This window comes from Notolepis coatsorum, assembly GCF_963971535.1.
Source record: "Notolepis coatsorum genome assembly, chromosome: 4".
NCBI classification, from domain to species: Eukaryota; Metazoa; Chordata; class Actinopteri; order Aulopiformes; family Paralepididae; genus Notolepis; species Notolepis coatsorum.
This window is the reverse complement of record NC_140168.1, coordinates 103,251,410-103,279,086: the sequence shown is the minus strand read 5'-3', so window position 1 is coordinate 103,279,086 and position 27,677 is coordinate 103,251,410. Positions and strand designations below refer to the sequence as shown.

At 46.6% G+C, this 27,677-nt stretch overlaps 1 protein-coding gene across 1 annotated transcript in view; it reads right to left on the bottom strand.

Moving 5' to 3' along the window:
- The window catches only part of LOC311226630 (CUB and sushi domain-containing protein 3-like), a gene marked incomplete at both ends in the record, with an annotated part of 799,139 nt that overhangs the window by 651,396 nt on the left and 120,066 nt on the right, over window positions 1-27,677 (bottom strand). Inside the window, one exon of the mRNA XM_084312048.1 lies at window positions 26,623-26,823. Within this exon, the coding sequence (XP_084168174.1) occupies window positions 26,623-26,823 (201 nt within the window). The remainder of the gene's footprint in view (window positions 1-26,622; window positions 26,824-27,677) is intronic.

Sequence of the window (27,677 nt, the reverse complement as noted above, 5' to 3'; positions counted from 1 at the left end):
TCATTCCACTTACCTGGCTTCTAATTATTTCTATATCTGTACCCCACATCCTCCCTGTGTTCCCATGATGCACCCTGGGGGGCATTCTGTACCCCACATCCTCCCCGTGTTCCCATGATGCACCCTGGGGGGCATTCTGTACCCCACATCCTCCCTGTGTTCCCATGATGCACCCTGGGGGGCATTCTGTACCCCACATCCTCCCTGTGTTCCCATGATGCACCCTGGGGGGCATTCTGTACCCCACATCCTCCCTGTGTTCCCATGATGCACCCTGGGGGGCATTCTGTACCCCACATCCTCCCTGTGTTCCCATGATGCACCCTGGGGGGCATTCTGTACCCCACATCCTCCCTGTGTTCCCATGATGCACCCTGGGGGGCATTCTGTACCCCACATCCTCCCTGTGTTCCCATGATGCACCCTGGGGGGCATTCTGTACCCCACATCCTCCCTGTGTTCCCATGATGCACCCTGGGGGGCATTCTGTACCCCACATCCTCCCTGTGTTCCCATGATGCACCCTGGGGGGCATTCTGTACCCCACATCCTCCCTGTGTTCCCATGATGCACCCTGGGGGGCATTCTGTACCCCACATCCTCCCTGTGTTCCCATGATGCACCCTGGGGGGCATTCTGTACCCCACATCCTCCCCGTGTTCCCATGATGCACCCTGGGGGGCATTCTGTACCCCACATCCTCCCTGTGTTCCCATGATGCACCCTGGGGGGCATTCTGTACCCCACATCCTCCCTGTGTTCCCATGATGCACCCTGGGGGGCATTCTGTACCCCACATCCTCCCTGTGTTCTGTTCCCATGATGCACCCTGGGGGCGTCTATACTTTTACCAACGGATTTCCAGTTCCGCGTTCGCGTTCTGCAATCTGATTGGCCACTGACGTTTCTGGTCATGTCAAGTCAAGTCAAGTCAAGAGTTTTAATTGTCACGGCATACAAGTATACAATGAAATGCGGGTGGTCTTGCCCGCAACGATGTGCAATACAGTGGTACAACATATAATAGAATCCAATAAAAAAAAAAACATTGTGCAATAAACAGGTAACAGGTAACATGTGACATGTGCGCCAATCACGTGACGCCTGTTTCTGCGCCTATTTCCGCCTCGAACAGCCTGCAAACTACCTAACGCCTAGTTTATCACTGGTTAAGCTTAGGCGACTCTTTCGAAGTTGGTTAAGGTTAGAGTTTGGAATCAGGGCTGGTGGTCTATCGCCCTGCTCTAAGACAAACTCTAACCTTAACCAACTTTGAAAGAGCGCCTAAGCTTAACCGGTGAAAGAAACAGGCGTCACACGATTGGCACAGATGTCACACGAGCAGAAACGTCAGTGGCCAATCAGATCGCAGAACGCGAACGCGGAACTGGAAATCCGTTGGTAACAGTAATGATGCACCCTGGGGCCACGCCTTACACACCCAGGAGATCTCCCGTCACGTCGGATGTGGGTAGGATTAGTCTCTAAGCTCTATACCATTGTTACTTCTTCTGTTCTTTTGGTCGTTTCGCTGTTCACCAGGTGTGTTGGAAATAATGGTGGACTGCATTTATATAACAACCTTAATCCAAAACCAGTCTGGTCACTGGGAGCAGTTAGGGATTAGGTAAGTGCCTTGCTCAAGGACACTTTGACACAAACAGGGAACCTTACAGATGACCAGACAGCCGCTCTACCTGCTGAGCCTCTGTCTGGAACATCTCAGTGTCGGGTGTCTGGGACAATGCTGGGACAGTTCTACTGTGTTCTGGTGCCAGTGTGACAGTTCTACTGTGTTCTGGTGCCAGTGTGATAGTTCTACTGTGTTCTGGTGCCAGTGTGATAGTTCTACTGTGTTCTGGTGCCAGTGTGAAAGTTCTACTGTGTTGTGGTGCCAGTGTGATAGTTCTACTGTGTTCTGGTGCCAGTGTGATAGTTCTACTGTGTTCTGGTGGCAGTGTGATAGTTCTACTGTGTTCTGGTGCCAGTGTGATAGTTCTACTGTGTCCTGGTGCCAGTGTGATAGTTCTACTGTGTCCTGGTGCCAGTGTGATAGTTCTACTCTGTTCTGGTGCCAGTGTGATAGTTCTACTGTGTTCTGGTGGCAGTGTGATAGTTCTACTGTGTGCTGGTGCCAGTGTGATAGTTCTACTGTGTCCTGGTGCCAGTGTGATAGTTCTACTGTGTCCTGGTGCCAGTGTGATAGTTCTACTGTGTTCTGGTGCCAGTGTGATAGTTCTACTGTGTTCTGGTGCCAGTGTGACAGTTCTACTGTGTTCTGGTGCCAGTGTGACAGTTCTACTGTGTTCTGGTGCCAGTGTGATAGTTCTACTGTGTCCTAGTGCCAGTGTGATAGTTCTACTGTGTTGTGGTGCCAGTGTGATAGTTCTACTGTGTTCTGGTGCCAGTGTGATAGTTCTACTGTGTCCTGGTGCCAGTGTGATAGTTCTACTGTGTTCTGGTGCCAGTGTGATAGTTCTACTGTGTTCTGGTGCCAGTGTGATAGTTCTACTGTGTTCTGGTGCCAGTGTGATAGTTCTACTGTGTTCTGGTGCCAGTGTGACAGTTCTACTGTGTCCTGGTGCCAGTGTGATAGTTATACTGTGTCCTGGTGCCAGTGTGATAGTTCTACTGTGTTCTGGTGCCAGTGTGACAGTTCTACAGTGTCCTGGTGCCAGTGTGATAGTTCTACTGTGTTCTGGTGCCAGTGTGATAGTTCTACTGTGTTCTGGTGCCAGTGTGATAGTTATACTGTGTTCTGGTGCCAGTGTGATAGTTCTACTGTGTTCTGGTGCCAGTGTGATAGTTCTACTGTGTTCTGGTGCCAGTGTGATAGTTCTACTGTGTTATGGTGCCAGTGTGATAGTTCTACTGTGTTCTGGTGCCAGTGTGATAGTTCTACTGTGTCCTGGTGCCAGTGTGATAGTTCTACTGTGTTCTGGTGCCAGTGTGATAGTTCTACTGTGTTCTGGTGCCAGTGTGATAGTTCTACTGTGTTCTGGTGCCAGTGTGATAGTTCTACTGTGTTCTGGTGCCAGTGTGATAGTTCTACTCTGTTCTGGTGCCAGTGTGATAGTTCTACTGTGTTCTGGTGCCAGTGTGATAGTTCTACTGTGTTCTGGTGCCAGTGTGATAGTTCTACTGTGTTCTGGTGCCAGTGTGATAGTTCTACTGTGTTCTGGTGCCAGTGTGATAGTTCTACTGTGTTCTGGTGCCAGTGTGATAGTTCTACTGTGTTCTGGTGCCAGTGTGATAGTTCTACTGTGTCCTGGTGCCAGTGTGATAGTTCTACTGTGTTCTGGTGCCAGTGTGATAGTTCTACTGTGTTCTGGTGCCAGTGTGACAGTTCTACTGTGTTCTGGTGCCAGTGTGACAGTTCTACTGTGTTCTGGTGCCAGTGTGATAGTTCTACTGTGTCCTAGTGCCAGTGTGATAGTTCTACTGTGTTGTGGTGCCAGTGTGATAGTTCTACTGTGTTCTGGTGCCAGTGTGATAGTTCTACTGTGTCCTGGTGCCAGTGTGATAGTTCTACTGTGTTCTGGTGCCAGTGTGATAGTTCTACTGTGTTCTGGTGCCAGTGTGATAGTTCTACTGTGTTCTGGTGCCAGTGTGATAGTTCTACTGTGTTCTGGTGCCAGTGTGACAGTTCTACTGTGTCCTGGTGCCAGTGTGATAGTTATACTGTGTCCTGGTGCCAGTGTGATAGTTCTACTGTGTTCTGGTGCCAGTGTGACAGTTCTACAGTGTCCTGGTGCCAGTGTGATAGTTCTACTGTGTTCTGGTGCCAGTGTGATAGTTCTACTGTGTTCTGGTGCCAGTGTGATAGTTATACTGTGTTCTGGTGCCAGTGTGATAGTTCTACTGTGTTCTGGTGCCAGTGTGATAGTTCTACTGTGTTCTGGTGCCAGTGTGATAGTTCTACTGTGTTCTGGTGCCAGTGTGATAGTTCTACTGTGTTCTGGTGCCAGTGTGATAGTTCTACTGTGTCCTGGTGCCAGTGTGATAGTTCTACTGTGTTCTGGTGCCAGTGTGATAGTTCTACTGTGTTCTGGTGCCAGTGTGATAGTTCTACTGTGTTCTGGTGCCAGTGTGATAGTTCTACTGTGTTCTGGTGCCAGTGTGATAGTTCTACTCTGTTCTGGTGCCAGTGTGATAGTTCTACTGTGTTCTGGTGCCAGTGTGATAGTTCTACTGTGTTCTGGTGCCAGTGTGATAGTTCTACTGTGTTCTGGTGCCAGTGTGATAGTTCTACTGTGTTCTGGTGCCAGTGTGATAGTTCTACTGTGTTCTGGTGCCAGTGTGACAGTTCTACTGTGTTCTGGTGCCAGTGTGATAGTTATACTGTGTCCTGGTGCCAGTGTGATAGTTCTACTGTGTTCTGGTGCCAGTGTGATAGTTCTACTATGTTCTGGTGCCAGTGTGATAGTTCTACTGTGTTCTGGTGCCAGTGTGATAGTTCTACTGTGTTCTGGTGCCAGTGTGATAGTTCTACTGTGTTCTGGTGCCAGTGTGATAGTTCTACTGTGTTCCTCCTACTCGAATATCCTCGATCGAATCGACTATCGACTATGCACTATGCTACTATGTCTAAACCACCTACTATGCACTATGCTACTATGTCTATACTACCTACTATGCACTATGCTACTATGTCTAAACTACCTACTATGCACTATGCTACTATGTCTTTACTACCTACTATGCACTATGCTACTATGTCTATACTACCTACTATGCACTATGCTACTATGTCTATACTACCTACTATGCACTATGCTACTATGTCTATACTACCTACTATGCACTATGCTACTATGTCTATACTACCTACTATGCACTATGCTACTATGTCTATACTACCTACTATGCACTATGCTACTATGTCTAAACTACCTACTATGCACTATGCTACTATGTCTATACTACCTACTATGCACTATGCTACTATGTCTAAACTACCTACTATGCACTATGCTACTATGTCTAAACTACCTACTATGCACTATGCTACTATGTCTAAACTACCTACTATGCACTATGCTACTATGTCTATACTACCTACTATGCACTATGCTACTATGTCTATACTACCTACTATGCACTATGCTACTATGTCTATAGTATCGACTATGCACTATGCTACTATGTCTAAACTACCTACTATGCACTATGCTACTATGTCTATAGTATCGACTATGCACTATGCTACTATGTCTAAACTACCTACTATGCACTATGCTACTATGTCTATAGTATCGACTATGCACTATGCTACTATACCGGTACTACTACCTACTTGCTTGTTTTTAAAGCTCTTAATGCTCTGGCAGTGTCCTACCTCTGCGACTGCTTACATAGATATGTTCCAAACCGCCCCCTCAGGTCCTCTAGTGCGGACCTGCTCCAGGTGCCTACAATGAAATATAAAAAATATGGCGAAGCAGCTTTTTGTTTCTATCGGCCGACGGCTTGGAATAATCTCTAATAATATTATCTAGAATAATAAGCTACCCACTCTCTGTTCAAATAGACACAGTCCTATGTTCCACAACGTGGCTCGTCTTTACCGAAGGAAACGCTCCAATGGAGCAACAGAGTTCTGAAATGAGGAGGGACTCGGAACATTTAATGACCTGCGTTAAAATCATTCCACTTACCTGGCTTCTAATTATTTCTATATCTGTACCCCACATCCTCCCTGTGTTCCCATGATGCACCCTGGGGGGCATTCTGTACCCCACATCCTCCCTGTGTTCCCATGATGCACCCTGGGGGGCATTCTGTACCCCACATCCTCCCTTTGTTCCCATAATGCACCCTGGGGGGCATTCTGTACCCCACATCCTCCCTGTGTTCCCATGATGCACCCTGGGGGGCATTCTGTACCCCACATCCTCCCTGTGTTCCCATGATGCACCCTGGGGGGCATTCTGTACCCCACATCCTCCCTGTGTTCCCATGATGCACCCTGGGGGGCATTCTGTACCCCACATCCTCCCTGTGTTCCCATGATGCACCCTGGGGGCGTCTATACTTTTACCAACGGATTTCCAGTTCCGCGTTCTCGTTCTGCAATCTGATTGGCCACTGACGTTTCTGGTCATGTGACATGTGCGCCAATCGCATGACGCCTGTTTCTGCGCCTATTTCCGCCTCGAACAGCCTGCAAACTACCTAACGCCTAGTTTATCACTGGTTAAGCTTAGGCGACTCTTTCGAAGTTGGTTAAGGTTAGAGTTAGAAATCAGGGCTGGTGTTCTATCGCCCTGCTCTAAAACAAACTCTAACCATAACCAACTTTGAAAGAGCGCCTAAGCTTAACCAGTGATAGAAACAGGCGTCACACGACTACTACAGATGCAGCCCTGAACAATCAAACCTCTGCTGCTCCTCTACCACTATTCCACCACTCCACTCCAAACTGATTTTGTGACTCCTATTGTTCTGCACCGGGCCAAATTTCACACCTCCACTGCCTCCCACAGGCTGGGGAGATTTTCATCTTACATTTGTATTCGTCCCAAATGTCCTAGTACTATGTACTATGCGACTATACTGATACTACTATCTACTATGTACTATGCGACTATACTGATACCACTACCTATTATGTACTATGCGACTATACTGACACTACTACCTACTATGTACTATGCGACTATACTGATACTACTACCTACTATGTACTATGCGACTATACTGATACTACTACCTACTATGTACTATGCGACTATACTGATACTACTATCTACTATGTACCATGTGACTATACTGATACTACTATGCTACTATGTACTATGCGACTATACTGATACTACTATGCTACTATGCATCGACGGGGCACCGGTTGAGAGAGTGAACAGTTTCAAGTACCTCGGAGCCCACATATCCGAGAACTTGACATGGACCACACACATTGACAGTGTTGTGAAGAAGGCACAACAACGCCTCTACTTCCTCAGGCGCCTAAGGAAGTTCCAAGTCAGTCAGAAGATCCTTAGGAACTTCTACTCATGTACAATAGAGAGCATCCTGACTGGCAACATCACCTCCTGGTTTGGGAATAGCACTGCACAAGACCGAAGCAGACTACAAAGAGTGACACGTTCAGCCGAACGCACAATTGGAGGGGGGCTTCCCACCCTCCAGAACATTTACAACAAGCGGTGCAGGGGGAAGGCTAAGATAATCATCAAGGACTCCAGCCACCCGAACAACTGCCTCTTTGAACTGCTGCGGTCAGGCAAGCGATACCGGAGTCTTAAGGCGAGCACAGAAAGACTCAGAAGAAGCTTCTATCCCCAGGCCATCAGGCTGCTAAACGAACAATAAACACTATGCAACAACCATCAAATGCACACAGCACACACACCCACACGCACACACTCACTTAAACAAACAACACACTGCAGCACCCACTCTCCACACTTTAGATCACACAAACACACTTTATATTTATTGATAAAGGATTTGCACTACAACTCGTACACCTACTGTAAATTGTACCTAAATTGCACCTCATCCCATTTCTGCCTTGCACTATATAGTATTGTATATTAGTACACTGCATAGTATTGTATATTATATGGTAACTCAGTTACGTCTATTCTGCATTGAACATTGTACATATGTCTATACTGAACACTATGACCTCATTTTTTTTACTTCTAATTTACATGCTATACTATGTTATTTTATTTCATACTTATCTTGTCTTGCACAGTCTCTGGAGCGTAACAGTAAGAAGCATTTTGTATAAAAGTATTCTGTACTTCTGTATGACAACTATTAAAGAAACTTGAACTTGAAACTTGAACTATGTACTATGTGACTATACCGATACTACTTTCTACTATGTCTATACTCCTATGCACTCAAGCACAGCACTGTCAGATGAACAATACCACTTACTTTTAGCTGCCAGCGCTGAAGCCCAGCGGCTATATATAGCAATGCTTCTGTTCAGACTGAGAGCTGGAATAAAACCTTTGTCGTCTTCCTGTAAGTCTGCTGGTGCCCTCACACACAAAGAGAGAGGGGCAGAGAGAGAGAGAGAGAGAGAGAGAGACAGATGGACACACAGAGAGAGAGAGAGAGAGAGAGACATACAGATAGAGAGAGAGAGAGAGAGAGAGAGAGAGAGAGAGAGAGAGAGAGAGAGAGAGAGAGAGAGAGAGAGAGAGAGAGAGAGAGAGAGAGAGAGAGAGACAAACAAAGAAAGATGGAGAGAGAGAGTGATAGATGGACATACAGAGAGAGAGAGAGAGAGAGAGACGGAGAGAGGAGAGAGAGAGAGAGAGAGAGAGAGAGAGAGAGAGAGAGAGAGAGAGAGAGAGAGAGAGAGAGAGAGAGAAGAGAGAGAGAGAGAGAGAGAGAGAGAGAGAGAGAGAGAGAGAGAGATAAGATAAGGTAAGATGGACAGACAGCCAGACAGGGCGAGCATATTCATGTCCTATCAGTCTTGTCAGTGATTGTGGGGACGGTCAAGACTAACACTAGATCGAAACCTCATTTGTCATTGTTAACCAGCATTTAGACAGGTCCCGTTTCAAACATTTACACCATGACTGATTGCAAGAGGAAGAGAGAAGAGAGGAGAGAGGAGAGGAGAGGAGAGGAGAGGAGAGGAGAGGAGAGGAGAGGAGAGGAGAGGAGAGGAGAGGAGAGGAGAGGAGAGGAGATGATGAGGAGAGGAAAGAAGAGAGAAGAGAGGAGAGAGGATGATAATATACTTTTATGTTTTATGTTAATTATAAAACCATCAGCCCAGTAGAGGAAACTCCTCCCATCTTCATAAAACCAACATTCACACACACACCCACACACACACACACACACACACAGACACACACACACACACACACACCTACACGCACGCATGCACGCACGCATGCACGCCCGCACACACACACACACACACACACACACACACACACACACACACACACACACACACACACACACACACACACACACACACACACACACACACACACACACACACACACACACACACACACACACACACACACACAACACAAACACACACACACACAAACAGACACACACACACACACACACATACAGAGGAGAAGGAGAGATGAAGAGAGAGGAGAAGAGATAGACTGAGAGAGAGACAGAGAGAGGTGGAAAGAGAGGGGGACGAGAGAGAGAGGAAAGAGAGAAGAGGACAGAGAGCAGAGGATAGAGAAGATGAGGGAGAAAGAGAGGAGGAGAGAGAGAAGAGGGAGATAGAGAGGAGGAGAGAGAGAAGAAGAGGGATATAGAGAGGAGGAGAGAGAGGAAAGATAAGAGGAGAGAGACAGAACAAGGAGAGAGAGACAGAACAAGGAGGAGAGAGAGACAGAACAAGGAGGAGAGAGAAGAGGAGAGAGACAGAGAGAGGAGGAGAGAGAGAAGAGGATGGAGAGAAGATGAGAGAGAGACAGAGAGACAGAGAGAGAGAGAGGGACAGAGAGAGCAAGAGAGAGTGAGAGACAGAGAGAGAGACAGAGAGAGAGAGAGACAGAGATAGAGAGAGAGAGAGAGAGAGAGAGAGAGAGAGAGAGAGAGAGAGAGAGAGAGAGAGAGAGAGAACAAGGAGGAGAGAGAGACAGAAAAACTACAACTACAAACAATGCATGCAGAGCAGAATTAGGCCATTACCCACTAATACTAAAAATTTGTGATGTCAGGCGATTCAAAAAAATTATCTAATTAATTACAGGATTTGTAATTAATTAATCGAATTAATTGCATTTTAATCGCATAACCATTTTATGCCTGATATTCTATATTCTATAATCATATTTCAAATAGCATGTGTCCGGATGGCAGAATTCAGTACTGTATCTACAAAACCTTCTGTTTAATCATCTTCCATCTATTAATTTGCTTAGATTTTTCAAGTCTGTTCAATTTGAGCATGGTGTTATTCACAGTCAAAGATAAAAAAAAATTATTGATATTCTCATTTGGTTCATTACAATTTACTCAAGCCTAGTAACAGACACATTATTTCTGACACTGGGAATACATTCCCTGAGATCCATAGATGTCCCTAGAATCAGATACCAAGAACATGCAAATGAGCCATATTAAAAAAAGTCTGCAAATGTGTATTCTAAGTTCTTATGGAATGAATGAGATAAAAAAAGATTTTTTTTTGTTTTGTAATTAATTTTGAGTTAATTTTCATAACGCGATAATTTGCTGTGTAATTAATTAATCTAATTAACGCGGTAAACTGACAGCCCTACTAAAAATAGAGCAATTAACTTTTGGACACACCTAAAACAAAGTGACCCCCTCTCGTACCATTATCAAGCCCTGCAGGGCCAAGAGTTGAGGAGCATCAGGAACCCCCTTACCCAGCTGGTCCTGAGGCTGAGTCCACAAACCTGCTCTCTTAACACACCTCAGGAACAGAACACGTCACCAATCACCAGAATCAATCAAATTACTACACAGCTAAAACAAAACTACATCACCTTTTGGAAAACACAAACAAAAGCACAGAGCAAAATGCTCTAAATGGACAGTACACCTACACCATAGCAGATTATTTGAGCATGGTGACTGATCAACAACTAAAAAGAACCTTGACAAAATACAGACTGAGTGAGCACAGCCTTGCTGTTGAAAAGGGGAGGCACAGGAAAACCTGGCTTCCTGCAGAGCAAAGGCTGTGCTGTCATTGCATCCTCAAAGAGCCTGAAACTGAGATATACAATTCCTCAAAAAATAATAAATATCTTAGAGAAACACATTTAAAAAAAATTCAATTAATAACAAAAGGTTTTCTTGCAGACACAGACAAACTAAAAGTCCTACTAGGGGAGGACTCAACAATCTGTGAGCTAGCATAGACTGAGGGACAGTGAGTGACAGTCACCTGACACACGTGTATGCCCTAACATTTTTATGTTTTATGTTTTGATGATATTTTATGATGATATTTTTTTATGTACTTTGACATTGATATCGGTTTTGTAATCCATGTTTATGTTAATATTAATCATTTGCTTTGGCAACATGTACAAGTTACATCATGCCAATAAAGCCATTTGAATTGAATTGAATTGACAGAACAAGGAGGAGAGAGAGAAGATCGGATGAGAGAGAAGAGGAGAGAGACAGAGAGAGATATAGAGAGATAGAGAGGAGAGAGAGAGAGTGAGAGAGATGGAGAGAGAGAGAGATGGAGAGAGAGAGAGAGAGACAGAGAGAGAGAGAGGGGTGTCTGCAGAGCAGAGATAAGGATTATCACTGTCACTACAAGACTGCTACACTGATCACACACACACACACACACACACACACACACACACACACACACACACACACACACACACACACACACACACACACACACACACACACACACACACACACACACACACACACACACACACACACACACACACACACACACACACACACACACACACACACACACACACACACACACACACACACACACACACACACACACACACACACACACACACACACACCTGCACCTGCCCTACTCCAGTATTATTTATAGTAATACATGACCTCAGCTGCTTTACTGTGTGTTTGTGAGTTCTCAGAGGCGGGATCAGAGGCGGCTGGCCAATCGAGGGGGTTGCCACTCCCCCCCCTCAGGTTAAATCTAATGTTATCTATTAACCAGAAAATCTTTCTTCCCTCTATTGGACAAGAACTAGAACCACATTTGTATTAATCATTACAGAATGACAGGTTAACACATTGGGTGCCATGCAGTATGCCCATCTTATACCACTCTCTGCCAGTGCTGTAACCCTATGGAGTGGCTCACCTTCTTTGCAGGGCTATAACCTTTTAAATATTATAGCTATATTGACATTACTATGGCCCATTCAACATTGGGTATCTATCGTTACGGATGTGGGAACGTTATATTTTTCCATTCATACATTGTCGTGTTAGTACCGTCGAGAATATAAGTATGTTTTTAGAGTGTATAGCAGTAATTCCTAGAACGCGCGCTATAGGCCCCGACGCGTATTATACATTATCGATTAGCGTTTCGTCCCTATACACGCTATATAAAAAAATTCAAATGCATATGATCGCTATTATATAAAAAAATTCAAATGCATATGATCGCTATACATTATGCTCCATCATGCTCCATCATGCGTGAAGGAAAGGGGGGGGGCGTCGTTTATGATTCCTTGATTGTCACTAACGGCTTTCTTTAGTAAGACACCATACGTTGATCCGACAGATTGCAATGAAATAAATGGACAATCGAGCTGGAAATAACGTTAGTTTCCTCTTACCTGTGGCCGATGCGTCTGGAGAAAACAAAAAGTTACAATTATTTGACGTCGATCTGCTAGATCCATTTTCTGTTTGTATGACGCAATAAACGCCGAAAGCATATTGATTGTTGCGTCTCGAAAGCGATCCAATGCACTCGAGGTGTGTATATTGATCCACGTTACAAGATATTTCTGCCGGAGGATTTCCCCCAATGCACCGATCGCCACTTCCGGTTTAGAGTGGAGTGTAACTCGCCCGAAATCCACCAGGCGGCGGTATTGAGGGGTTGCAATATCAGTCAGGGTCCAGCTGGCTCCCGGAGGCTTCCTGGATGAATTATGAATGCCAATAGCAAATAAAAAGAAATAACGATCATAAAAACGAGTTTACTCATTGTTTGGCACTCAACGCATGGCGGCCAATAACGAGTGTACTCGTCATTGGCAATTCATGTGTTAATATGGAAGACATGTCGAGATTATCTGCATCTAATCAGCATCGTAATCAAATAAAATCAGGTAAGAAGAGAACAGTAAATATGCAAAAATAATAATAATTAAATACATAAAATAAGGCTGTCAAAGTTAACGCGATATTAACGCGTTATCGCCCGATTCTATTAACGCCACTATATTTTTTTTACTCATGATTAACTTACATTTTTATTTACATTTTTTTTCTAGACTTCACAATCACAGGTGTATTATTGATGCTCTCATTGATACTATGTTTGTTTCTGAAGTGTGTGTGTGTGTGTGTGAGAGATATAGAGAGAGAGAGGGGGGTGAGAGAGATGAGAAAGGGGCAAGAGAGAAAGAGCTGGGAGAGTGTGTGTGAGAGAGAGAGGGGGGGGTGTGATTACTCAGCCCTTGTGTGGCTGAATGTAACAAGTTCCTAACGTTTTCTTTCCCCTATTATTTCATGCACACTTTATTCATTGTTTTAAATTATTATTTTCTTAAGTTATTTGGTGCATCACTCTGTTTCGAATTTGATGCAAATTTGCAATGCATGAGGGTCATCCTTTTGTGTTAAATGGCTGCATAAAGCAAGCATTTGTTGACTCGCATGTTGATAAGAGTATTAAAACTTGGAACTTGAAAAAGATCCGTTTAAGGTAGAAAAAATAAAAAATGCGATTAATTTGCGAGTTAACTATGGACAATCATGCGATTAATCGAGTTAAATATTTTAATCAATTGGCAGCACAAAAAATTACATATAAGTCTACTATGTAGAGTTCAGGCACATCACATGTGTTCCAGTTGAGTAGGACACATGTTGTAGCTGTATATTATATTATCACAATTCGCACAATTCGAACGCAGCCACGCCTCTGATCTCCATCCTACCAAAGTCAGCCCACGTTACCCCACTTCTTAGAGGGCTGCACTGGCTCCCCATCACCGCATGAATCTGCTTCAAGGTCCTCAACAAAGGGAACGGCTCCCGCCTACCTCCCTTCAATGGTCTCTAACTACCCACCCTCAAGACCCCTACGCTCTGCATCTTCTAACTACACACCCTCAAGACCCCTACGCTCTGCATCTTCTAACTACACACCCTCAAGACCCCTACGCTCTGCATCTTCTAACTACACACCCTCAAGACCCCTACGCTCTGCATCTTCTAACTACACACCCTCAAGACCCCTACGCTCTGAATCTTCTAACTACACACCCTCAAGACCCCTACGCTCTGCATCTTCTAACTACACACCTTCAAGACCCCTACGCTCTGCATCTTCTAACTACACACCCTCAAGACCCCTATGCTCTGCATCTTCTAACTACACACCCTCAAGACCCCTCCGCTCTACATATTCTAACTACACCCTCAAGACCCCTACGCTCTGCATCTTCTAACTACACACCCTCAAGACCCCTACGCTCTACATCTTCTAACTACACCATCAAGACCCCTACGCTCTACATCTTCTAACTACACACCCTCAAGACCCCTACACTCTGCATCTTCTAACTACACACCCTCAAGACCCCTACACTCTGCATCTTCTAACTACACACCCTCAAGACCCCTACACTCTACATCTTCTAACTACACACCCTCAAGACCCCTACGCTCTGCATCTTCTAACTACACACCCTCAAGACCCATCCGCTCTACATCTTCTAACTACACACCCTCAAGACCCCTACACTCTACATATTCTAACTACACACCCTCAATACCCCTACGCTCTACATCTTCTAACTACACCATCAAGACCCCTACGCTCTACATCTTCTAACTACACACCCTCAAGACCCCTACACTCTGCATCTTCTAACTACACACCCTCAAGACCCCTACACTCTGCATCTTCTAACTACACACCCTCAAGACCCCTACACTCTACATCTTCTAACTACACACCCTCAAGACCCCTACGCTCTGCATCTTCTAACTACACACCCTCAAGACCCATCCGCTCTACATCTTCTAACTACACACCCTCAAGACCCCTACACTCTACATATTCTAACTACACACCCTCAATACCCCTACGCTCTGCATCTTCTAACTACACACCCTCAAGACCCCTACGCTCTGCATCTTCTAACTACACACCCTCAAGACCCCTACGCTCTGAATCTTCTAACTACACACCCTCAAGACCCCTACGCTCTGCATCTTCTAACTACACACCCTCAAGACCCCTACACTCTGCATCTTCTAACTACACACCCTCAAGACCCCTACGCTCTACATCTTCTAACTACACACCCTCAAGACCCCTACGCTCTGCATCTTCTAACTACACACCTTCAAGACCCCTACGCTCTGCATCTTCTAACTACACACCCTCAAGACCCCTCCGCTCTACATATTCTAACTACACCCTCAAGACCCCTCCGCTCTACATATTCTAACTACACCCTCAAGACCCCTACGCTCTACATCTTCTAACTACACCCTCAAGACCCCTACGCTCTGCATCTTCTAACTACACACCCTCAAGACCCCTACGCTCTGAATCTTCTAACTACACACCCTCAAGACCCCTACGCTCTGCATCTTCTAACTACACACCTTCAAGACCCCTACGCTCTGCATCTTCTAACTACACACCCTCAAGACCCCTATGCTCTGCATCTTCTAACTACACACCCTCAAGACCCCTCCGCTCTACATATTCTAACTACACCCTCAAGACCCCTACGCTCTGCATCTTCTAACTACACACCCTCAAGACCCCTACGCTCTACATCTTCTAACTACACCATCAAGACCCCTACGCTCTACATCTTCTAACTACACACCCTCAAGACCCCTACACTCTGCATCTTCTAACTACACACCCTCAAGACCCCTACACTCTGCATCTTCTAACTACACACCCTCAAGACCCCTACACTCTACATCTTCTAACTACACACCCTCAAGACCCCTACGCTCTGCATCTTCTAACTACACACCCTCAAGACCCATCCGCTCTACATCTTCTAACTACACACCCTCAAGACCCCTACACTCTACATATTCTAACTACACACCCTCAAGACCCCTACGCTCTGCATCTTCTAACTACACACCCTCAAGACCCCTACGCTCTGCATCTTCTAACTACACACCCTCAAGACCCCTACGCTCTGAATCTTCTAACTACACACCCTCAAGACCCCTACGCTCTGCATCTTCTAACTACACACCCTCAAGACCCCTACACTCTGCATCTTCTAACTACACACCCTCAAGACCCCTACGCTCTACATCTTCTAACTACACACCCTCAAGACCCCTACGCTCTGCATCTTCTAACTACACACCTTCAAGACCCCTACGCTCTGCATCTTCTAACTACACACCCTCAAGACCCCTCCGCTCTACATATTCTAACTACACCCTCAAGACCCCTACGCTCTACATCTTCTAACTACACCATCAAGACCCCTACACTCTACATCTTCTAACTACACACCCTCAAGACCCCTACACTCTGCATCTTCTAACTACACACCCTCAAGACCCCTACACTCTGCATCTTCTAACTACACACCCTCAAGACCCCTACACTCTACATCTTCTAACTACACACCCTCAAGACCCCTACGCTCTGCATCTTCTAACTACACACCCTCAAGACCCATCCACTCTACATCTTCTAACTACACACCCTCAAGACCCCTACACTCTACATATTCTAACTACACACCCTCAAGACCCCTACGCTCTGCATCTTCTAACTACACACCCTCAAGACCCCTACGCTCTGCATCTTCTAACTACACACCCTCAAGACCCCTACGCTCTGAATCTTCTAACTACACACCCTCAAGACCCCTACGCTCTGCATCTTCTAACTACACACCCTCAAGACCCCTACACTCTGCATCTTCTAACTACACACCCTCAAGACCCCTACGCTCTACATCTTCTAACTACACACCCTCAAGACCCCTCCGCTCTACATCTTCTAACTACACACCCTCAAGACCCCTCCGCTCTACATCTTCTAACTACACACCCTCAAGACCCCTCCGCTCTACATCTTCTAACTACACACCCTCAAGACCCCTACACTCTGCATCTTCTAACTACACACCCTCAAGACCCCTACACTCTGCATCTTCTAACTACACACCCTCAAGACCCCTACACTCTACATCTTCTAACTACACACCTTCAAGACCCCTACGCTCTGCATCTTCTAACTACACACCCTCAAGACCCCTACGCTCTGCATCTTCTAACTACACACCCTCAAGACCCCTACACTCTACATCTTCTAACTACACACCCTCAAGACCCCTACGCTCTGCATCTTCTAACTACACACCCTCAAGACCCCTCCGCTCTACATCTTCTAACTACACACCCTCAAGACCCCTCCGCTCTACATATTCTAACTACACCCTCAAGACCCCTACGCTCTACATCTTCTAACTACACCATCAAGACCCCTACGCTCTACATCTTCTAACTACACACCCTCAAGACCCCTATGCTCTGCATCTTCTAACTACACACCCTCAAGACCCCTACGCTCTGCATCTTCTAACTACACACCCTCAAGACCCCTCCGCTCTACATATTCTAACTACACCCTCAAGACCCCTACGCTCTACATCTTCTAACTACACCATCAAGACCCCTACGCTCTACATCTTCTAACTACACACCCTCAAGACCCCTATGCTCTAAATCTTCTAACTACATACCCTCAAGACCCCTACACTCTGCATCTTCTAACCACACACCCTCAAGACCCCTACACTCTGCATCTTCTAACTACACACCCTCAAGACCCCTACACTCTGCATCTTCTAACTACACACCCTCAAGACCCCTACACTCTACATCTTCTAACTACACACCCTCAAGACCCCTACGCTCTGCATCTTCTAACTACACACCCTCAAGACCCATCCGCTCTACATCTTCTAACTACACACCCTCAAGACCCCTACTCTCTGCATCTTCTAACTACACACCCTCAAGACCCCTACACTCTGCATCTTCTAACTACACACCCTCAAGACCCCTATGCTCTGCATCTTCTAACTACACACCCTCAAGACCCCTACACTCTGCATCTTCTAACTACACACCCTCAAGACACCTATGCTCTGCATCTTCTAACTACACACCCTCAAGACCCCTACGCTCTGCATCTTCTAACTACACACCCTCAAGACCCCTACGCTCTGCATCTTCTAACTACACACCCTCAAGACCCCTCCGCTCTACATATTCTAACTACACCCTCAAGACCCCTACGCTCTACATCTTCTAACTACACCATCAAGACCCCTACGCTCTACATCTTCTAACTACACACCCTCAAGACCCCTATACTCTAAATCTTCTAACTACATACCCTCAAGACCCCTACACTCTGCATCTTCTAACTACACACCCTCAAGACCCCTACACTCTGCATCTTCTAACTACACACCCTCAAGACCCCTACACTCTACATCTTCTAACTACACACCCTCAAGACCCCTACGCTCTGCATCTTCTAACTACACACCCTCAAGACCCATCCGCTCTACATCTTCTAACTACACACCCTCAAGACCCCTACACTCTACATCTTCTAACTACACACCCTCAAGACCCCTACGCTCTGCATCTTCTAACTACACACCCTCAAGACCCCTACGCTCTGCATCTTCTAACTACACACCCTCAAGACCCCTACGCTCTGCATCTTCTAACTACACACCCTCAAGACCCCTACACTCTGCATCTTCTAACTGCACACCCTCAAGACCCCTATGCTCTGCATCTTCTAACTACACACCATCAAGACCCCTACGCTCTGCATCTTCTAACTACACACCCTCAAGACCCTTCCGCTCTACATCTTCTAACTACACCCTCAAGACCCCTATGCTCTACATCTTCTAACTACACCATCAAGACCCCTACGCTCTACATCTTCTAACTACACACCCTCAAGACCCCTATGCTCTACATCTTCTAACTACACACCCTCAAGACTCCTACACTCTGCATCTTCTAACTACACACCCTCAATACCCCTACACTCTGCATCTTCCAACTACACACCCTCAAGACCCCTACACTCTACATCTTCTAACTACACACCCTCAAGACCTCTTCGCTCTACATCTTCTAACTACACACCCTCAAGACCCCTACGCTCTGCATCTTCTAACTACACACCCTCAAGACCCATCCGCTCTACATCTTCTAACTACACACCCTCAAGACCCCTACGCTCTGCATCTTCTAACTACACACCCTCAAGACCCCTACGCTCTGCATCTTCTAACTACACACCCTCAAGACCCCTACACTCTGCATCTTCTAACTACACACCCTCAAGACCCCTACACTCTGCATCTTCTAACTACACACCCTCAAGACCCCTACACTCTACATCTTCTAACTACACACCCTCAAGACCCCTACGCTCTGCATCTTCTAACTACACACCCTTAAGACCCCTACGCTCTGCATCTTCTAACTACACACCCTCAAGACCCCTACGCTCTGCATCTTCTAACACCCTTAAGACCCCTACGCTCTGCATCTTCTAACTACACACCCTCAAGACCCCTCCGCTCTGCATCTTCTAACTACACACCCTCAAGACCCCTCCGCTCTGCATCTTCTAACTACACACCCTCAAGACCCCTACGCTCTGCATCTTCTAACTACACACCCTCAAGACCCCTACGCTCTGCATCTTCTAACTACACACCCTCAAGACCCCTACGCTCTGCATCTTCTAACTACACACCCTCAAGACCTCTTCGCTCTACATCTTCTGGCCGCCTCAGACCCACTCCTATCCGAGCTCCAGGAGGGTTCATCAAGGAGAAGCCGCCTATTCTCAGTCCTTGCCCCACAATGGTGGAACGCACTTCCCACCACAGTTAGGACAGCCGAAACCCGACCAATCTTTCGCCGTCAACTAAAAACACACTTCTTCAATCAATATCTGAAATGAAAAAAACAAACACTAACCTTCTTACTGTCTTATACTACCATGCACTCTTCCTACTATACTAATATATCTCTACTACTCTGCACTGAACACTGCAACACGCAAGTTTCAGCACTGTTTGATGAACATGGTTAGCTGATAGAGTTGTACCCTTCCTGCTGACTTGTCATACAGTCGCTTTGGATAAAAGCATTCAGCTAAATGACTAAATGTTAATGTAATTCTCTTCACAGATATGGGATCTAGTGTCCCATCCAGTTGTGTACCAAAGAGATACCGTATAGCTGTGATGTTCAACGAAGGTTCCAAGACTTTAGCAGTCAGGTCATGAACATCTTTCTAAAAGTGTTTCAGTTTTCTGCATTCCCATAAAACTGGATCATTGGAATTGAAACGGACGATGACCCTGTCTTACAACAGTGCCATCTGGGGGACGAGTCTGGGTACATCTTAACTACTGAACCCATTGCAGATTTTTCTCATTCTATTTCATTTCTATTACCTGTACCTCCTTCCCGCTCCCCCGGGCTGCTGTGACCCGTGATTAATAAAGATCCATCTTATCTTATGCTGTGGAGTTTGGGGGGAGGGGGGGAGGGGGGGGGGGGGGGGCATGGGATTCGCTGGTTTCTTCGTGGTGGCGGGGTGTCGCCGGCATGCACCGGGGGGAGATGGGTGCGGCCCGCGGGGGTGGCACTCCCGTCGCAGTGCATAGTCATATATTATACATAATATTTCATCTTATTACGTCTTATTAAAGTGTAACTGCATCACGTCTTATTAAAGTGTAACTGCATCACGTCTTATTAACCCCTTTATGAACCGTTCAGAAGTCCATAAGGTATTTCTCTACAGCTCCTAGCTTGTGGGAAAAAAAAGCTCATAAAAAAGCAGCCATTTGGACATGACCTGCAATAACACGGGCGTGTTGCTCACGTGCATATATTCAGAGTTAATTATATTGTTTTAACTTTTCTACTGTACTATAATTGTATTGCCTGTGTTTATGTCTTCTACTATTACCCTGCCCATACCTGTACCCCTCCCGCACATGCTGCTATGATGCCTAAATTAGCCCAAGGGGATCAATAAAGGAATATCTTATCTTATGTAATTACACTTTTTTTAATTATAATACATGTTTGAATATATTCAAATGTATGTGTTTTCTTTTCAGAACGAATACGCAAACGTAATTTCTGGCCAATTTTGACAGCCCTAGCGCGGACACACACGCGCACACACATGCACACACACACACACACACACACACACACACACACACACACACACACACACACACACACACACACACACACACACACACACACACACACACACACACACACACACACACACACACACACACACACACACACACACACACACACACACACACACACACACACACACACACACACACAAACAAACAAACACACACACAAAGTAATTTTGAGCCGTTTGATTGGCTGAGTGAATAATTGATAGAAAGCTATTACTGCTGGTATGAACGCCTAAAGGAATCACACACACACACACACACACACATACACACACACACACACACACACACACACACACACACACACACACACACACACACACACACACACACACACACACACACACACACACACACACACACACACACACATACACATCCAGGAGCACGTATGTGTGATTCTGAATGTCTGTGTTTATTATTTGCCAGATTGTTGTGGGAGTTTGATCAGTTTAGTCACAATGTGAAAGAATAGCATACTGCTATATACATTTACATTTACATTTACATTTAGTCATTTAGCTGACGCTTTTATCCAAAGCGACTTACAAGTTCTGTGCGACAAGACAGCAAGAAGGGTATAACTCTATCAGCTGAGTAACAATGTTCATCAAAGTGTTGCGTGTTACAGTGTAGGTTAGTTTATTAGGACAAGTGCATGACATTAAGGTTAGTCGGGGTTAGATTTTTTTTTTTTTTTATCATTTCAGATAATGGTTGAAGAAGTGAGTCTTTAGTCGACGGCGAAAGATTGGACGGGATTCGGCTGTCCTAACTGGGATGGGTAGTTCATTCCACCATTGTGGGGCAAGGACTGAGAATAGGCGGCTTCTCTTTGATGACCCTCCGGGAGCTTGGATAGGAGTAGATCTGAGGCGGCCAGAAGATGCAGAGCGTAGGGGTCTTGAGGGTGTGTAGTTAGAGACCATTGACCGGAGGTAGGCGGGAGCGGTTCCCTTTGCCGCACGGTATGCTAGGTCGAGGGCCTTGAAGCGGATACGTGCAGCAATGGGGAGCCAGTGCAGGTCCCTAAGAAGTGGGGTGACATGGGCCGACTTCGGTAGGTTTGAGATCAGGCGGGCCGCTGCATTTTGAATGAGTTGAAGAGGCTTGGTGGCAGTGGCCGGGAGGCCAGCTAGCAGTGCGTTGCAGTAGTCGAGGCGGGAGATGACTGTTGATTGGACGAGGAGCCGGGTGGCCTCTTTTGTCAGGAAGGGGCGTATCCTTCTGACGTTGCTCAGGAGGAATCTGCAGGTTCTGGTTGTCGCTGCGATGTGAGCAGAGAAGTTCAACTGGTTGTCGAGGACAACACCAAGGTTCTTGGCGGTCGGCGATGCGGTCACAGCTGCATTCTCGACTGTGATGGAGAGGTCGGTCAGGGGGGAGGATTTGGCCGGCAGGTGGAGCAATTCTGTTTTGCTTAGGTTCAGTTTGAGGTGGTTGGTCGTCATCCAGGCGGAGATGTCGGACAGACAGGCCGAGATCCGCTCAGAGACGTGGATATCCGAGGGAGGGAAGGAGAGGAAGAGTTGAGTATCATCGGCATAACAATGATATGAGAAGCCATGAGACGTGACAATGTTACCCAGTGATTTAGTGTAGAGGGAGAAGAGAAGGGGTCCTAGGACCGAGCCCTGGGGGACACCCGTCCGGAGGGGGCGGGTGGCCGACAGAGTCCCTCTCCATGACACTTGGTAGGAGCGGTCATTGAGGTATGATGTCAGCCATGTCAGCGCAGATCCAGCCACTCCCATTCCTGCGAGGGCCGCGAGGAGGATCTGATGGTTGACTGTGTCGAAGGCTGCAGATAGATCTAGGAGAATCAGGACAGAAGAGAGGCCTTTCGCTTTTGCTAAGTGAAGTGCCTCTGTGACCGCAATGAGGGCCGTTTCTGTGGAGTGGCCAGTCCGGAAGCCAGACTGATTGGGGTCTAGGAGGTCATTCTGTAAGAGATAAGCAGTAAGTTGGTTGGATACAGCACGTTCAAGTGTTTTAGAAAGGAAGGAGAGAAGAGAGACAGGGCGATAGTTGGCTATGATGGTGGGGTTCAGGGTTGGTTTTTTTATGAGGGGCGTGACTCTGGCTTGTTTTAGGGAGGTGGGGACCACCCCCGAGTTGAGTGAGGAGTTGATGGTTGCAGTTAGGAATGGGAGGATGTCCGGTGCTATGGTCTGGAGGAGTGGGGAGGGTAGCTGGTCCAGCTGGCATGTAGTCGGACGGTTCGACGTTACCAGTGTCAGGGTCTCGGCTTCTGTAATGGGAGAGAAAGATGACAGAGTGAAGGATGAGGTTCTCGATTCAGCGTTTGGAATGGGTGGGGGTTGGGAGAAGGAGCTGCGGATGTTCTCCACTTTTTCCTCAAAGAAGATCGCAAAGTCTTCGGCAGAAAAAGATGAGGGAGGAGGAGGTGGGGGGGGGAGTGAGGAGGGAGGACATGGTAGCATGCAGTTTGCGAAGATTCTTGGCAGAGGCCTCGATCCTATGGTGAAAGAAAGAAGCTTTGGCATTAGTAATGGTTTTGGAGAATGTTAACAAGAGGTTGTGATATGTGTCGATGTCAGCCGTGAGGCGTGACTTTCTATACTTCCTCTCAGCCGCTCTCAGGACCTGTCTTTGTTCTCTCACTGCATCCGTCAGCCATGGACTGGGTGGGGAACGGCGGGCAGGTTTCTCAACGAGGGGACAGAGCTTGTCGAAGGAGGTTGCAAGGGCTGAGAGGAGGGTGGAGGTTGCCATCTCTGTGGGGAAAGCAGAGAAGGTGTCACTCAAAGGTAGAGCGGATATTATGTCAGAGGAGAGGGTGGAGGGGGATAGGGAGGGCAGGTTGCGTCTGAGTGAGACGGTTTGAGTTGGGGTGAAGACTTTTCGGTTAAGCATGAGAGTTAGTGAGAAGGATATGAAGGAATGGTCAGATACATGTAGGGGAGTTACCGTGGTGTTAATGATGCTGGAGTTACGGGAAAATATGAGATCCAAGGAGTTGCCTGCTTTGTGGGTGGGAGGCATGGCAGTGGGAGTCAGGTCAAATTGTTGTAGGAGGGAGACCACTGGGACCGACTGAGATGAGTCAGGCAGGTTGAAGTCGCCCAATAGAAGGAGCGGGGTACCATCTTCCGGTAAGGAGCTTAGAAGCATGTCCAGCTCATCTGTGAAGTGATCGAGGGGACCTGGAGGGCGATAGAGTGTAACAATGGTGAGATTGAAAGGATTAGAGACAGATACTGCATGATATTCGAGGGAGGAGAGTGACAGTTCTGGGAGTTGCGTTGGGTTTGTAGCCCATGAAGGAGATGTCATGAGGCCAGTGCCTCCACCCCGTCTGGAGGGTCGAGGTGTGTGAGTGAAGTTATAGTTTGTAGATAATGCTGCAGGTGTTGACGAGTTATTGGGGGTTATCCAGGTCTCAGTTAGAGCCAGGAGCTGCAGATTTAGACTATGGGCGTAGGCAGTAATGAAGTCAGCTTTCTTGACTGCTGATTGACAATTCCATAAGCCTCCCTGTACTGTGACAGGTGTATTAGTGGCTGTAGGAGGGTAGGAGAGATTAGCCGGGTTGCTAGCAAACTGGCGTGGATGGGTTAATTCTGTTCTTGAGGAGCAGATTGTGGATATAGGTATGAGGCACATTGTGGTGTCAAGAGTGGTAGGAGGAGGTTGAAGGGGGTAGGGAGGAAGCGAGATAGTAGGGAAATAGCAGAGTGGGAGGGAAATATGGGATTATGGTGTACTTGGCACTGGGTGGATCGGTGGATCCCTCTGCAGAGAACTCCAGGAAAACTCCTCCTCTTTGTCCCTCTTCGTTTCTCGATGCTTCGCTGACGCTAAGCCAGCAAGTCTTTAAATCACTATCACTAATTACTGATGAGTGACACCTGCAGCAAAAGGCCACACCTCCAGTTTCTGTCAGCTGGGTGAAACTAATTACAAACAATTTCCACAACACAATTTAGTCACACACTTCAAAATGATGTACACAGTATTATTCAGTTAAAAGATCCTACCCTCTCTGCTGTTGTCCTCAGAATGAATCCAACAGAGAAAAAGCTGGTATTTAAGCAGAAAAACTGGCACAAGTGCCCACTTAACTACATGCACAAAGGCCACACCTCCAGTTTCTGTCAGCTGGGTGAAACTAATTACAAACAATTTCCACAACACAATTTAGTCACACACTTCAAAATGATGTACACAGTATTATTCAGTTAAAAGATCCTACCCTCTCTGCTGTTGTCCTCAGAATGAATCCAACAGAGAAAAAGCTGGTATTTAAGCAGAAAAACGGTCACAAGTGCCCACTTAACTACATGCACAAAGGCCACACCTCCAGTTTCTGTCAGCTGGCTGAAACTAATTACAAACAATTTCCACAACACAATTTAGTCACACACTTCAAAATGATGTACACAGTATTATTCAGTTAAAAGATCCTACCCTCTCTGCTGTTGTCCTCAGAATGAATCCAACAGAGAAAAAGCTGGTATTTAAGCAGAAAAACTGTCACAAGTGCCCACTTAACTACATGCACAAAGGCCACACCTCCAGTTTCTGTCAGCTGGGTGAAACTAATTACAAACAATTTCCACAACACAATTTAGTCACACACTTCAAAATGATGTACACAGTATTATTCAGTTAAAAGATCCTACCCTCTCTGCTGTTGTCCTCAGAATGTACAGTGTTATATTGTCTATATGATACAGTGTTATATTGTTTATGATAAAGTGTTATATTGTCTATATGATACAGTGTTGTATTTTGTATGATACAGTGTTATATTGTCTATAGATACAGTGTTATATTGTTTATGATACAGTGTTATATTGTCTATATAATACAGTGTTATATTGTTTATGATACAGTGTTATATTGTCTATATAATACAGTGTTATATTGTTTATGATACAGTGTTATATTGTCTATATAATACAGTGTTATATTGTTTATGATACAGTGTTATATTGTCTATATAATACAGTGTTATATTGTCTATATGATACAGTGTTATATTGTTTATGATACAGTGTTATATTGTCTATTGTCACTCACACACACACACACACACACACACACACACACACACACACACACACACACACACACACACACACACACACACACACCTTGGCACCTTGCACGGTCGCCTCTGCATTCTGTGTGTGAATGTGTGAGTGAACGGGGTAAACCGTGAGGAAGAAATTGTAAAGCGCTTTGGATAAAAATAGCTATATTATAAATACACCATTTACCATTTACCGCTGCACACACAATCCACATAGTCTGTCTGTCTCACACCACTTCAAACAAACACACACAAATAAAGAAGCACACACACAAATAAACACACATGAAAACAAAGGTATCCTGTGTGTATCTCCTACCTCTGCAGAGGGGCGTGGATACTTCAGGGTCAGGGGTCAGGGGTTAGGGGTGTCCTACCTCTGCAGAGGGGCGTGGATACTTCAGGGTTAGGGTCAGGGGTCAGGGGTTAGGGGTGTCCTACCTCTGCAGAGGGGGGTGGATACTTCAGGGTTAGGGGTCAGGGGTCAGGGGTGTCCTACCTCTGCAGAGGGGGGTGGATACTTCAGGGTTAGGGGTCAGGGGTCAGGGGTCAGGGGTGTCCTACCTCTGCAGATGGGCGTGGGGAAGTCCCAGACGGCGGTGTCGTCTGCGTTGCTGACGCAGGTCAGGGCGGCGTGTCCGTCCAGCATGTAGCCCGCCACGCAGCTGTACGTCACGCGGTCCCCCAGCACGGAGGGGCGGCTGGGCCCCGTCCACAGGGCCTTGGGGGGCACGCCGGGGTTACCGCACGACCGCCGGCTCAGCTCTGCGGGGGGGGGGGGGGGGGGGACAAGAGAGACCACCACGGGGGTTAATCACCACAGTGCCGTTTTTGGATGCCTTGCTCAAAGGCACGTTGGCCTTTCGAAGAGAAGTCTCCCGATCTGAGATTCCGATGTGCCCCCCCCCCCCCCCCCCCCCCGGAGACATTTAACCCGTTCACTGCCGCGCTCCCAAACGGTTAACCCTTTCACTGCGACGATACACAGAAGGTTATAACCCTTTCACTTCCACACAACAACAGCAGGTTAACCCTTTCACTGCCACACTACAGAAGGTTACCCGTTTAAGGGGTAACCTTCTGTAGTGTGGCAGTGAAAGGGTTAAGGCCCGTCCAAAAACCCACTTTTACCCCATAGCCTTCAATAAACCCTGATTCTTGCCCCCTCCCCCTTGTATCTCTTCTTGTGCTCCTCTGTCCCCTGTGTGCTACACTGTACCTTGTGCTCCTCTGTCCCCTGTGTGCTACACTGTACTCTGTGCTCCTCTGTCCCCTGTGTGCTACACTGTACTCTGTGCTCCTCTGTCCCCTGTGTGCTACACTGTACTCTGTGCTCCTCTGTCCCCTGTGTGCTACACTGTACTCTGTGCTCCTCTGTCCCCTGTGTGCTACACTGTACTCTGTGCTCCTCTGTCCCCTGTGTGCTATACTGTACTCTGTGCTCCTCTGTCCCCTGTGTGCTACACTGTACTCTGTGCTCCTCTGTCCCCTGTGTGCTACACTGTACTCTGTGCTCCTTTGTCCCCTGTGTGCTACACTGTATTCTGTGCTCCTCTGTCCCCTGTGTGCTACACTGTAGTTTGTGCTCCTCTGTCCCCTGTGTGCTACACTGTACTCTG